The 13,491-nt window shown below is 42.4% G+C and overlaps 2 protein-coding genes across 3 annotated transcripts; both read right to left on the reverse strand.

Annotated features, from left to right (window-relative positions):
* Positions 1-4,931: 4,931 nt before the first annotated feature.
* Positions 4,932-9,248, reverse strand: LOC127292615 (uncharacterized). Of its 2 annotated transcripts, XM_051322059.2 has the most exons (6): positions 8,808-9,248; positions 8,344-8,678; positions 8,058-8,164; positions 6,120-7,973; positions 5,905-6,025; positions 4,932-5,810 (listed from the first exon to the last, which is right to left on the reverse strand). In XM_051322059.2, exons 2-6 carry the CDS (start codon positions 8,480-8,482, stop codon positions 5,200-5,202), a joined length of 2,832 nt encoding a protein of 943 aa, XP_051178019.1. In that variant the 5' UTR covers positions 8,483-8,678; positions 8,808-9,248; the 3' UTR covers positions 4,932-5,199. The 2 variants fall into 2 exon arrangements, with proteins under 2 accessions (XP_051178019.1, XP_071674728.1); XM_071818627.1 differs by lacking the exon at positions 8,808-9,248 and having other exon boundaries at positions 8,344-8,764.
* Positions 9,249-10,029: 781 nt separating this feature from the next.
* LOC127292616 (uncharacterized protein At1g01500) lies at positions 10,030-13,054 on the reverse strand. Its single transcript, XM_051322060.1, has 2 exons — positions 12,317-13,054; positions 10,030-10,601 (listed from the first exon to the last, which is right to left on the reverse strand). Exons 1-2 carry the CDS (start codon positions 12,989-12,991, stop codon positions 10,365-10,367), a joined length of 912 nt encoding a protein of 303 aa, XP_051178020.1. The 5' UTR covers positions 12,992-13,054; the 3' UTR covers positions 10,030-10,364.
* Positions 13,055-13,491: the final 437 nt, after the last annotated feature.

Genomic DNA, 13,491 nt, shown 5'->3' on the forward strand with positions numbered 1-13,491 from the left:
ATTGGATGGGTGGAGGAGTCACATACCAAGGAATAATCCCACCAAAGGGATTTGAAAATAATTGCCCAAATTTGGATATCGAAAATGGAGCAGCAACGGAGTAGGAGAAAAAATTCAAGTGGTACCTGGTCGGGTTTTGAGTCGAGGAGAAGAACCTGGGAGCTTGCTCCTCAGCTAACTCCCCCTGTGTGGCCCACAAGGCCAGGTGGTGCGCCCTACCAGGGTTAGCGCGTTACCAGTGCCCATTTCTTCCATATTTGTTGTTTCGCCTTGTCCTTTTGCCTGGTGTATCCTCTGTGCAGAAAAATGACCTGTGAATTTTTTGGTGATTTTTGAAGAACATTTTCTATGTAAATTTTTCAAAACTCAAAAACTATCAAAAAAGCAGAAAATATTTAAAGAAACCTAATATCGAGTAAGAGAATTCAAATAACTTTGGTATTAGTACAGTAACAGTTCAATGGGAATCATTATCTTATCATCATCATGTTAAGAATGAGGTTCATCAAATCTCATTATTACTATGATAAAGATAGGAGCAATGATTCAACAATTATAATAAATGAAATTTCAGGGTACCTCATAATCGTTTGGAATTGTTCCAACCATTAATGTTTGGTACTTGGGTTTTAGAGGAGGAATTAGTATTTAAAATCCTCCAATTTTAAGAACCCATGGTTCAATAGCATTGACACTTTCCTTGGGTAAATCAACATATTTTTTCTTCGAAAAAGGTATAGTGTGCTCTTTCCCTTTTACATGGAAGGTAACCTTGCTTTCAGTACAATTTATCACAACCACTGCAATATTTAAAAGGGTGTACCAAGAATAATAGATAAATTACCATCTTTAGGAATTTCTAATATCACAAAGTTTTTAGGGATTTGCACATTAGAAATCATGATAGGAACATCTTCACATATACCAATAGGAACAACAATGGATTTATCAGCCATTTGAAGTGAAACCTCGGTGGGGACCAACTTGTTTAAGTTGAGTTTCTTATAAAGATAGAAAGGCATGAAAGTTACCCCTTCTCCAAGGTCACATATATAGATCATACTTCACATAAGTATTTTTAATTGTGCAAGGAATAGTTGGAATACCTGGATCTCCACACTTTTCTTGTAGATTTCCCTTAAAAGAATAGTTAGCAAGCATGGTAGTAATAGCTTCATTAGGTATTTTTATTTTTTATTGAAATTATCTTTCATATATTTAGAACAAGGGAGGATCTTAATAGCATCAACTAAAGGAATTTGCAAGTATAAGCTTTTCAAACCTTTCATTGTCTAAAGTTTTCATTACCTCTTGAGGATATAGTACGTATGGGTCTTTGAACCCATGGATCCCTTTCTTTACCTTTTGGTTGAGGTGGATCCTTCTTCTTTTTACTTTTCTCCTTGGAGGATTGAGGATCTTCCATTATAATAGGCTCATAATCTTTATTATTCTCATCTTCATGTGGCTCTTCATGTGGATGAGACATTTCCACATCATCTTCTTCATTATTATTATCTTCAATTTCAACATCAGAAATATATATATATATCATTCTCTTATTCTGAAGAATTCCCATTTTCTTCACTTTCATTGGGAGATTTTCCTGCAAAAGATTTCTCCTTAAGAGCCTCTTGCTCTTTTCTCTTTGGATGTCCCTCAGGGTCCTGAGTGCGTGAGCCTCCCCAAGTGTTAACTCCACAAACTTGCCTCTTCTTAGTAAGAAGCTTCTCATATAATTTATTTTGAAGATAAATCATTTGCTCCACTTGATTATTCATCATTTGATAATTTTAACAGCCATTTTAATAGAATTTACACAAGAGCTCAATTTTTCATGAATAATTTCTATATTATGAGAGTTTTCCATCACACCCCTTTCAATATCATGCTCAAAGCCTCTTTGATCATAAGTAGAATCCTTTAAACCATTAACATAATATACTTCAGTAGGATGTACCTTTTCATTACCTTCAGCAGAACATATAACATGTACTTGGATAGGAAAACATGGTTTATCAATAGGAAACTTGATACCCATTTCAAAAAGTTCCTTCAAGTGAGAAGTTTTAATAACCTTTTCTTTAATAGACCTTGAGACTTCTTTCATGTCTTCTTCAGATAATTCATGAATACCTCACTGATTATATCTCACTTTAATATTTTCTTCCTCCTCAATATGTCAATCATCATAGTTCTGCTTGATGGTGTTTGGTAATTCTTTAGCTTCATCCACAATCATGTGCCTGAAAATATTACATGGAACACTATCTAGATAAGATCTAGTTTTCTCAGTCAGCCCATTATAAAATATGTCAAGTAACTAATTATATTTTAAACCATGTGCAGGGCACCTTCTCTCAAGGGCACAATACCTCCCCCAAGCTTGGGAAATACCTTCTTATTTACCTTGAGTAAAGTTACTAATTTCAGCAACCATAGCATGTATTTTACTAGCAGGAAAATATTTATTATAAAACAAGTAAATGCATGCTTCTTAGCTAGTGATTGAATTTGGTGCTAAAGAGTTATACCAAGCTTTTGCCTTTCCTCCCAAAAAGAAAGGAAACAATTTCAAGAAGTAATAACATCATTGGATTTTAGTGTTTCCAAATATGTTAGCTAGTTCATTAAGGTTCATTAAGTGTTCATAGGGAAATTGTTCTTCCTCTACCATAGAATTTAATTGCTTCTGCCTTTTCTATTTTCTCAGGGTCAACTATGAACTCATAATCTTTATCTTTAATGTATATTATAGGTACTTCACTTTCATTAGCCACATGGAATAAATCTTGTAGACAAGAACTCAGACTAGCATCAAATTTATCCAAATCATCTAAATCAATGTTCATGAAAACTTCAGTAAACGCAATATCTTCTTCAGAGAATGTTACTTTAGGATAATTGCAGTATCATTTTCATCATAAAGTTCATATTCTTCATTTTCATATTCTATTTCATCATTAGATAAAGACTTAGATAAATTAAGTGTCCCCTCTTTATCCTTGCCATCACCCAACAAATTTTTTCAGTACTAGTAGACATCCTAGATAATGGTGAATTTTCTAGGATAGTAGTTTCCTTTTTAATAACAGGACTAGCGGAAAGCGGCAGTAGGTGAAAAATATGGCCTAGAAGGCAGATTCGTATATCTCCTTGTAGTGGAAGGCACAATATTGTTCTTAGCAGGTTCCTTATCCTCTCCCATAATGAGAAATAAGTAAGTACAACAAGTAAATGATAATAAGTGGTCTTACCAATAAATCTAGGTTCCCCGGAAATGACGCCAGAAAATGTCTTGACGTCCACAAGTATAGGGGATCGCTGAAATCTTTGATGGGAAGTATTACCAAAATTTATAGTTTGACTCAAGGGAAACATAAGAATACCAACAAGACTTTAGCAATTGAGATGTCACTCTCAACCACACCTAGATATCAATAAACTCATATAGCAAGTGGTGATTTATAGTTGTTGATTCAAAGCAGTAGAATAAAATAGTAAACAATAATAAAAGATTCTCATTTTTCACCGGAAGTAGTGATGCTTAACTTTCAATGACTAAAAGCATAGGCATGAGGTGATAGCAGGTGTTGCATTAATGATATTGATCATATATTGTAATCTAATAACATATGATTCATCTCTAATTTAGTTGTGTGTAGGTGTGTGATCCAAATATAGTTGTGCATACTAACAAAGAATTAGCATAACATCTTAATTTTGTCTTGCCTGCCTATTTTACCGGGTTCAACTTGGAACTATAGGCAATTAAAGTATATCCTTTCGCGATGAACAAAGCATTAGACTTCATGAACACACAATATACTCAATATATCACATGTTCCCTTGTATTTCCCTAATTGTCACTTTAGGGATTCACGGGTTCAACATAATAATAAGCAATACACTTAGCACATAAATACCAACCTCATATATATGATAGAGCAATATATGTTCAGTACTGAAATCATGTCACTCGGGCTCTACTAACAAGAATTAAACATAGCAAAGGTGTACCAATACTCGTACATGAACATCCTCAAGACAAACACCTCAAATCTCGACACATATGGATGATTACATGATCAATCTCGTCCAAACCCCATCCACCTCCTATGCCTGCAGAGAACCACTCACTCATGATGATGGAGAGTGAGCACATGATTGTTGGTGATGACGTTGGTGGCGGTGATGGTGAAGAAGCCCTCGAAATCACCCTCTCCAGGGTGGAGAGTAGGATCAATCTGACCCCAAAAACGAAGATCGTGGATGTGGCGGTGCTCTGTCTCGCGAAAAGCTTCGTGCTTTTGGAGGGGTAGGTTTTTAGGGTATATAAGGCAACACGCGAAGGGAGGAGGTGAGACGACACTCGAGGGCCAAACGGGCCCTAGTGGCGCTCCCACCAGCATAGGGCGTGCCACTGGTCCTCGTTTGGGCCTCATGGGTCCTCTCGTGTGATTCCAAGTTCCAGGCCTCATCTTTTGGCGAAAAAACATTTGTGGTATTTTTCCTCGATTTTAATTCATGCAAAAACAGACAGAAAGAAGGCTTTTGCTAAAATCAACCTCAGATTCACCAGTTTTATCCAAGTATGTTGAGATTTCGGAGCAAATTCTTGAGCAAAGTGCTTGAAAAAGTAGATACATTTGAGATGTATCAGCAAGGGCATCTGTGTCGTGGGATGTCCAACATGTTTTGAGGATACGAAAACCATAGAATTAGGAAAAATGTAGAATTGCAATGTCAGACACTCGTGCCCACCCTAATCCTACATAAATTCAGCCTAATCCTACATAAATTCATATGAACCAAAATTTATTTGATTTCACAACAGGAAAAGCAAAGGATTATGAAAAAGAGGTATGCGTGGATCTTTGATTTCCTGCGAAATCTAGTGCAAAGCGGTCATGCTCTATGGGAATCAATCATAGAAATCAAAAAAACATCATAGAAAAAGTTTCTATAGAATGTAATCATATAAATTTCCTATTCAAATCCTCTAAATCAAACACGCCCTAAGACCTAAAAAACTTAGAGCATGTCTGAAAATGGAAAAGAACTCAAGCACGACACATTTCCTTTATACAAGAAAAAAAAGCTTTACAACGAAAAAAATGTGGCACATAACAAAAATTTAGGCTAACGTAGTGACATCAGGCACTCTAAAATTCGTATCTCTTCACTTCCACTCAAGAGTCAAGCCACGCAGGCACAAGGGCCATGCCGCACCGATACTCCGATGAGATCCCTCGCCACGTCCGTGATGATGCCGCCCAGTATGTTCTTCTCCAGGTCCTTGACGACCTCGTTCTTCTCGATTGGCAGCTTCGACACGCGGTTCCATCCGAAATCCCACGTTGAGTTGGCGTCGGGGTGGTCGTTCTGAATGTCGCTCTGAAGTATCTTCTGCAAGCCTTCAGCCATGCTGTTCTGAATGTCGAGGCTCTCAACGTCGCCGTCCAGTTCTCTGACGAGATCATCGAGATGCCGCAGTTTCATGGTCACCGTGCACGCCACGCTCACATCCTCCAGCGCCTCGGTCCTTTTACCTTTTCTTCTGATCACTTCCCGGGCTACGTCGGAGAGGAGATCATAGTTGCCTTTGTCCAGCCGATTGTCATCGTCAATGAAACTGACAGGATCGTGAACTCTGACTATCGCCTTCGCGGTTTCAAGCAAATATCGGTCCTTTGCCAGCATCCTCGCGAGCAGGAGCTGGTTGTCTGTGAAAGAATCGAATGAGACGACATGTGTCGTGTGTTCCTGCGAACCTGTCGAATCGGTGGAGGTTGTGGTATGATCCAGACCTGCAATGAAAGCATAGGGTTGTCCATTCAATAGCTTCTGACAAAGGTGTCGATTTCTTCCGTTTACTACTACAGTACACAAGAATATGCCTACCATCAGTCGGTTGCTCTTTCACCATCACGTGTTGTTGTTGCTGTTGCTGTTGGTGTGCTTCTTCAGTGAATGTTTCAGGTATCCGTGTACTTTCACTAGTTGTGTGGCTGGTCCTTCCATCCTGCATTTTAGACCAAAACACACGCTTCGTTAGAACAATATAACGCGCGAGCACGAGAATTTACTAGATGCCCGCCTAGTTTGGACAGACTTACACTTATCTCAGCCACTGCACTCTGATCCGAAAAATTTAACTCCTCGTTTGCCTGTACAGCAATTGTAGGATCACTTGCTCCTTCAGTTATTTTCTGTAAAGGTTGATCTGAGGAAGCTTCTCTGGTTGTGGTGCTGCCTCCCGCTACGATTGACAATTGTTCCGAAAAACCTCCATCACCATTAGTGCTATCTGATGGTTTGCTAAGATTGACATCATTTACTTCTGCAGGCTCTTCATCCTCCCGTTGTATCACTACCGAATATTCAGGCTTCTCTTTCATATGTGCTGCTTCTGACATCAGTGAATTCTTGTCTTCTAAGTTCCAACTCGATGTTTCGCTTGGTGTTTCTCGGCGATTCCGCACTTTCCTCGGTGTAGTTTGTCTTTCTATGTGCTTACTCTGTGCTTGCCGTCTTATCTGATCTGCCTTGATATTCTTTCCAGGATCTGCAACCTTGGTTTCTGCAGTGGCAAGATTTTCCTTGTTAAGCTTTTCTCTTGCCCTCCTTGATTTGGCCTCACTGTCCCTCCCCAGCAACCGTTTCATGCCTGTTGCTTGCTTCTTCCCAACGGATGCACTCTTTTCTTGCGCAATGTGCTTATCTTCCATGGCTGGTCTGCTGTCTGAATTCTTCCTAAATCTTTTCAGAAAATCCATCTTCTTACCCGAGTCGCTTCGGCACCCAACACTAACAGGCTTCTGCAGTTTGATTTCTTCAGTAGCCGTCTTGTCCTCATGGATGATCCTCTCTTCAACTTCTTGGCTTCCATCAGCCCCTCTCTCTGCTCCTACCATCTTTCGCAACATTTCTCTCATGGTCACCCTTACGTGCTTATTACTAGTTGCAGGGTGCGGTGAACTGTTTGACAGTTCAGATTCTCTAAAACTTGTCAGGCTATTCTTCCAATCCTCAGACAACATAATATTGTGTTGTCCATTGGATAGCACCTTCTCTGAAGCTACAATCCGTATCGGCAACTTGCGGCCCATCGCATTCGCTCTGATCTCCATCCTTGTCACAGATTCAGGCTTAACAAACCTCTCAGTCCCCTTGCGCTCCACTACGGTCTTCCCCGAAGATGGAAGATTGTCCAGCCCCATCAGCTTGGCGATCACGCTCGGCATCCTCACTTTTGAGCCATCCTTTTCGCCTTCAGAAGCATTGCTGGTCTGGGAATCGCTTGGACCAGACTGCGTGACTGAGCAGCTGCCTGGACTATGATGGCTCTGAAACTTGTTGTGAACAACTATCTGCATAGAAGCATTCTTGGCCTGCTCTGTCTCAGATTCTTCTTCAACGAGCTCCACAATCCTAGCTGAGCTGGGCGAGCGCGTCGCTGAACTCTCCCGGTTCTCCTTACCCTTCAGCAGCAGCACCTTGCCGCTCCCCGATCCTTCCATGTACCCCGAGGCGTCTTGGAGCATCACCAGCATGCTCAGTGCCTCCTCCATGTCCATGGATCCTCCGAAGAGCCTCTTCCCGGGCTCGTCAGGCCTCCTCCTCCCGCCTCCCGAAGAGTACGCGGCCATGAGCATGTCGTTCAGGTCCTGCACCCCGATTGCAACGCCGCCGGCGCCTCCACGGTGGTGGCCCGGCGTGTCCGGCCCTCGTAAGAAGACGGAGCCCTTGCGCGCCATGATCTCGATGTTCCGGAGCTTGCCGCCGTCGCTGAGCGCGAGGGCTAGAGCCGCCATCTGTACGTCGACGTTGCCCGCGGCGACATGCTTCGGCCCTGCACCTCCTCCTTCTTGGAACGGCACGATGGCGCGCGCGTCTGCGGCTGTAACAGGCGCGACTTCGCGGCGCCGCCGTGGCTTGCCGGCTGTGGCAATGGCATTGCCGGGTTGTTGCTGGCACCGCCAGTGCAGAGGAAATCAATTGGTGATAAGAGGTTAGAATAGAAGGTAGTATCATGATCCGGAACTGTTGCTTACTGATGATCTTGGTGGTGTTGTTGCTTCTGGTCTTCTTGCTTGAGGAGCCGGAGCTCCTTGCTGTGGCCTCTGGCTTCGTAGTGGTTTCTGAGAATTCGAACAAACATCTGTAATAGACAGCAAATCAGCATCTAAACATGAATTCTACAGTGTGTTTGGACCAGATTACAGCAATATCAGCACATCAGGATTAGTATCTTCTATTCATCATAGGCACGCCGCACGTGATCATTCAAAAGGCAAGAACACAACTGCGAGTGCAACACAAACACTGACAACAACGTACCCCGAGGCGTGGCGGCGTTTGACGCCGTGCGTTGCTGTTGCTGCACCGCAGACCCGAAGCCGAGCCTCTCGCGGCGTCGCCGGAGGTCCAGCAGCATCTTCTGCGCGAAGTCGGAGCCGAGATCAGGCACCTTGGCCATCTCTCACCCCTCCGCAACAGAAACTCTGCCAGGAGCCCCAACTCCCCTGCACCGCACCATGAAACTACCGGGCAGGTTAGGTGCCTGAAAAATGCAGTGCAGAGTTCTTTTCCCCGAGTTGGTGTGTGAGACGGCGAGAGCCCCTCAGGCCTCTCGTTTTCCCCGACCTATTTTCTTCCCCTTTCTTCAAGGAGACCTGCTAGGAGAAGCCAGGAGAGGTGAGTGAGGTGAGGTGTCTCGTCTGGGGAGCAAGCATGTCACCCCGAAGCGGCAGTCAGTGGATGCTTTCGGTTGAGCGCAAAGATTGCCTTGGAAGTTAACTTACATGCATGCGTATGATACCTGTGGCCTCTTCTGTTCTGTCTTGTTTGCATCTCCAGTTCACCCACATTCCAAGCAAACTGGACAGAAAAGACAGAGGGGAGTGTGTGTGCATTTGGAAGAATAATCACAATCGTGAGGCCTGTGGCTTTTGATTAGGTGGTAGTGGGGGTGGTTAATGTCCTTTTGACTATGATGGCACATGCCCATTGTGGATTAAAGGTAAATGATTTTGGTTGTGACATTGTGGTGGCAAGTAAATTTTATTGAACCTAATATTTCGTGGGTACAAATGTATACGCAATTTGTTATCATTTAAGAGATAAGATGATGGATTAAGATGTGGCTTGCAAGTGAACAGGCATTTTCAGTACTGCACAAGGCTTGGAAGGATGCTCACGTTTTGGTTGTACAAAAGTTCTCTCTATGCGACTGTGCTATGGTCTTGCAGGATTGGCTTTCTGTTAGGGCGATTAAGAAACAGTTGTACTATACCATCTTCGGAATTAAGGGCCTACAGTGACCACCCTACATTCCATCTATCCAGATACTTATGTACAGATTAGGATAGTTGTCGATAGGACCTATGCTCTAAAAGAGGCGAAACGTGTAGGCAAGATGTTGAACTTTCACCATTATTAATTTGATATATAGAAGTATCATTGAGATTAGTCAAACAAAATTTAGCATCATTATTTCTGTCATGGAAAACCTTTCAGCTAACATATTCATGTAACAATAAAGGCCAACCTTAATCCTCAAGATGATGTCAAATTATGTAGAAGATCGTGTACTTATGATCGGGGAGAGAGACATTGCAAATCTCTAGTTATAATACAAGTGTGACTTTCACACTTCATTACGCTATGCAATATGGTTTACGCTTTAAAATTTATATACAAAACATGCATACCAGCATGCATCATAAACTTTTTTTTTGAAACAAGGCAAAAGACTTGCCATTTTCATTGATAAAGAAGAAGTTTTAGAGTTTTACATTCCCATATTTGGCCAAAAGGCCAAGTCAAAAAACGTAACTACTCTCGCGGTATTACATTACTCAATGCTTTCGCTCCCGCCATACTCCACGTAGCAACCTCATCTTTGATCTTTGTTAAGTTGTATGGTGGCCAACACACCAAACTAAAAAGTGACCAAAATCTGGAAAATCACAACTATATGACAAAAACAACAGACCACCTAATCGAGTTCTGCACAATAAGTCGTGACTTCCAACAATTCTTAGGTGTGGCATCACCCTCAAAGACCATACGCTGCACTTGTCGGTCACTTACGTTCATTCATCAACACATTTAGTTCAGAAAGAACCATCTAATGCTCACAGTGACAGCAAGCAACTCGACACTTATTCTTACTATACATACTCGCATTTACACCTCAAGAGGGCAAAAATGATTGGCAGTTCACACAAGAAAGCACCAGATACCAGAACAAAGGGCCTCGCTCATCTATCATCACTAGCATGGACATGAAAGATGGACAGTTAGTCTCCTACAAGGTCGAGATAAATACATATCTATATTTGTGAGAAGTTTGGCCATCAGGGTAGTCGTCGCCTGAAGTTCCTGCTGGTGCTTTGGTACGTCCGGATCAGCAGACCCGCGCCCAGTCCAACACCCACGCATACGCCAAGGCCGATCCCAACTCCAACCCGCACACCGGCATTAAACCATGAAAGCGCACCATCCTCGCCATCTAGAAAGTCCTGCCTTGCATACAAGCTGTTATAGTCGACGTCCACATCTGTTTCGGATTTCAGATCGTGGTATTCTGATACCTGAAACAAGAGATGGGAAAGGAAATAATACTGTCAGATATCAGCACAATATGAACTAGGATGTGGATTTTCACAAGATTGCAAATAAAAGAAAACCACAATTTAAGCTAATCATGTACTACTGGCATTTATTGCAGATGTTCACCACACATCATTAATATACAAATCCGACATGCCTCAAATTTGGAGTTAGTCTTCAACAAGATGGCAGCAAATAACTGGATTACCCGTTCTAACATGCAATCAAAGATAAAGATCTATGTGTTTTGTGTTGTTCTTACAAAATAAAAGGTGAGCAGGACTTGATGCTAGTCAAACCAGATAAACTAAAGAGCGGGCATAAGTCAACAGTCAAAGTTGCAACGAAGATTTCTACAGCAGCACCAGCATAACTGCCACATAAGCATAAGCCAGGGCAGCAAGTCGCTGAATAGTCGATGTATAGTGGCCAAGTCATTTTCCAAAAATCGCGGCGACTCGCGACTATACAGCGACTTATGGCGAATATACAGCGACTTTGGTCGACTATACACTGAGTCGCACCGCCTCGGCGACTCACTTTTGAGTCGAACTCAAAAACCATGAGCCCCAGTCAACTAATGAACACACTTCAGGAAGAACCTTGGTAAGTCTGACATTCAATCTTATTATGGTCTTGCTAAATTTTAAGGTTCCGAATGCTGTATAATCAGCCATTTGGTTAGAACTCAAGCATTTCTCAATCATCACATGTAGGATGATCTAAGGAATTGAAATAGAAAACTTGTTCCGTATGCATTGTAGCATAACCAAGGAGACTGGAAACTAGTTTAATGCATGGTATATTCCATGAATCCACCAATTACTTCAAAGAGCTACCAACCTTAACACCCTCTATCCAGAATCTATATGTGTGTAGTATAACGATTTTGACTTTAACGTGGACGATACTAGCATCTCTATAAACCACTAAATGAGATTCCATCGCTGCATATCTGAGCTAACGGAGTTTAGCACTGGAAATTCCCATAGGCAACATGTCTTGAGGTACCATACCAATCAGCTACCTAATAAGTTACTAATTCCGATGGGCATACATTCACACGTGTCAATATTCAGTTTCTTCTACCGTTCACTTTATTCTACGAGCATGCGCACCAGCAGATGTCCACACATACACCATAACAAGAAGTTTCATCATTAGAAAAGGGAAATAGTGAATGTTATCCGGTCACATGTTATCTCCTAGCCATCCTCCTAGAAGAATAATTAAGCAGCAAGCCAGAAACAACATCCAGAAATAAAAGATAGAAGTTGCACAACATGCTACAATGAGTACCATGCACAAACCATGTGCAAAGTGGGGTTTGTGGAAATAGTATCATGGTGAGAAATGGCCATAGATAGTAATTCCTCTCTTTCCTTTTATAAGAAGTTTTGGTAGGCTTAATTGGCTTGCCAAAATGTCTTATAAAAGGGAACAGAGGGAGCAGCACATACACAAATACAAAATACATGAGCTTATCATTGTTTGTTAAGTTGAAATTTGATTGTGCATACTTGCAGGAATTTTTCTATGGTATGCAGTTTGAATATGGTAAAATGGGCTGGATAAGCAAGAAATTAGTCCAGAGAGAATACATCTCCATTTATGGGTTTCACTATAGCGAATATGTCATATGTGAGTCACTATTGTGCTGGACATGCCGCTTATAAACCTAAAAGTGGATAAGTACCTTCAACAGGTCCTCATGTGAGTTCTCTTTCTGAAGTTCAGTTGCTTCATTCTCAGGGATGGAATCAAGCTTCAGTTTCATCTGGGACTTCCTTCGTGAAATATACTGGATCGTCTTGGTTAGTATAATAGGCGTGCCAGAGAAAGTGCCAGCAACATAAACCTCGACAACAGGATGGGCAGACTCCGGGCCTGTGGACATCTTCCCTTTCAAGAAACCATTGCACGATGCTGACGACTGGCACTTCATATTCCACTTCTTGCTGCTGTTCTTCGGCTCCCCAACCACTCCATTGGCATTGCATAACTCCAGGTCTCCAGTGAGCAAGAGATCATTCTTGTCAAACACCTGAAACCTCACGCTCCCTGTCATCCTTATGCTATCCGTGCTCACATACGTGGCTTCCTCGGTCTTCTTGTCGATCCTGTCCCTTCTGAGGGACGACGAGACGAACTCGGTGTGCATGCTGCTCCTCCGTCCATTGACCTCGATGACGGTATCAGGAGACAGCGGGATGTGGTTGAGCGTGAGGTGCTCCGGCGCAGACTCGTCCACCACGCAGTTGCTGACCCTCACGTAGAACACCCTCAGGTCGAGCCAGGGTGACGACCTCGACGCGTAGAGCGGGTGCATGATGATCTTCCTGGCGGCCTCAAAAGCCACCCCGTCCCCCATCTTGATCTTATAGCACCGCCACTAGGTAAACTCACAGCACCACTAACTCTTCAGTTCCACTGCCTGTAACAGAAAATTTCAGGTCAGTACAAGAGAATTGGGTTTAGGCGACATCAATCGTAAAAATCTTATCTGGCCGAATTCAGCACGAACACGCCGACTAATCGATCAATCAATCAATTTTAGGTCAGTGCAAAAGAATTGGGTTTTGGCGACATCAATCGTAAAAATCTTATTGGGCACAACACCTCGAACATCATTTCGATTGACTGAAATTACCAGGGGAAATTTGGGAAATTTAAACTGCTAACAGTAAGTGCTACACAATCAGGTACACAAATCCGCGACGCACTGCACGGATCGTCGCATCCTTCCCAGAAAGCAAAATCTAATTTGATTGACCGTAAAGAACGAAAGAAAAACAGAAGGAGCAGGTTAGGGATCGTCACCAGAGAGAAATCGATCCCTGAGCGGGCTCCGGAGGGATCTCCACCGCGCAG

This window comes from Lolium perenne, chromosome 4 (assembly GCF_019359855.2).
Source record: "Lolium perenne isolate Kyuss_39 chromosome 4, Kyuss_2.0, whole genome shotgun sequence".
Classification (NCBI taxonomy): Eukaryota; Viridiplantae; Streptophyta; class Magnoliopsida; order Poales; family Poaceae; genus Lolium; species Lolium perenne.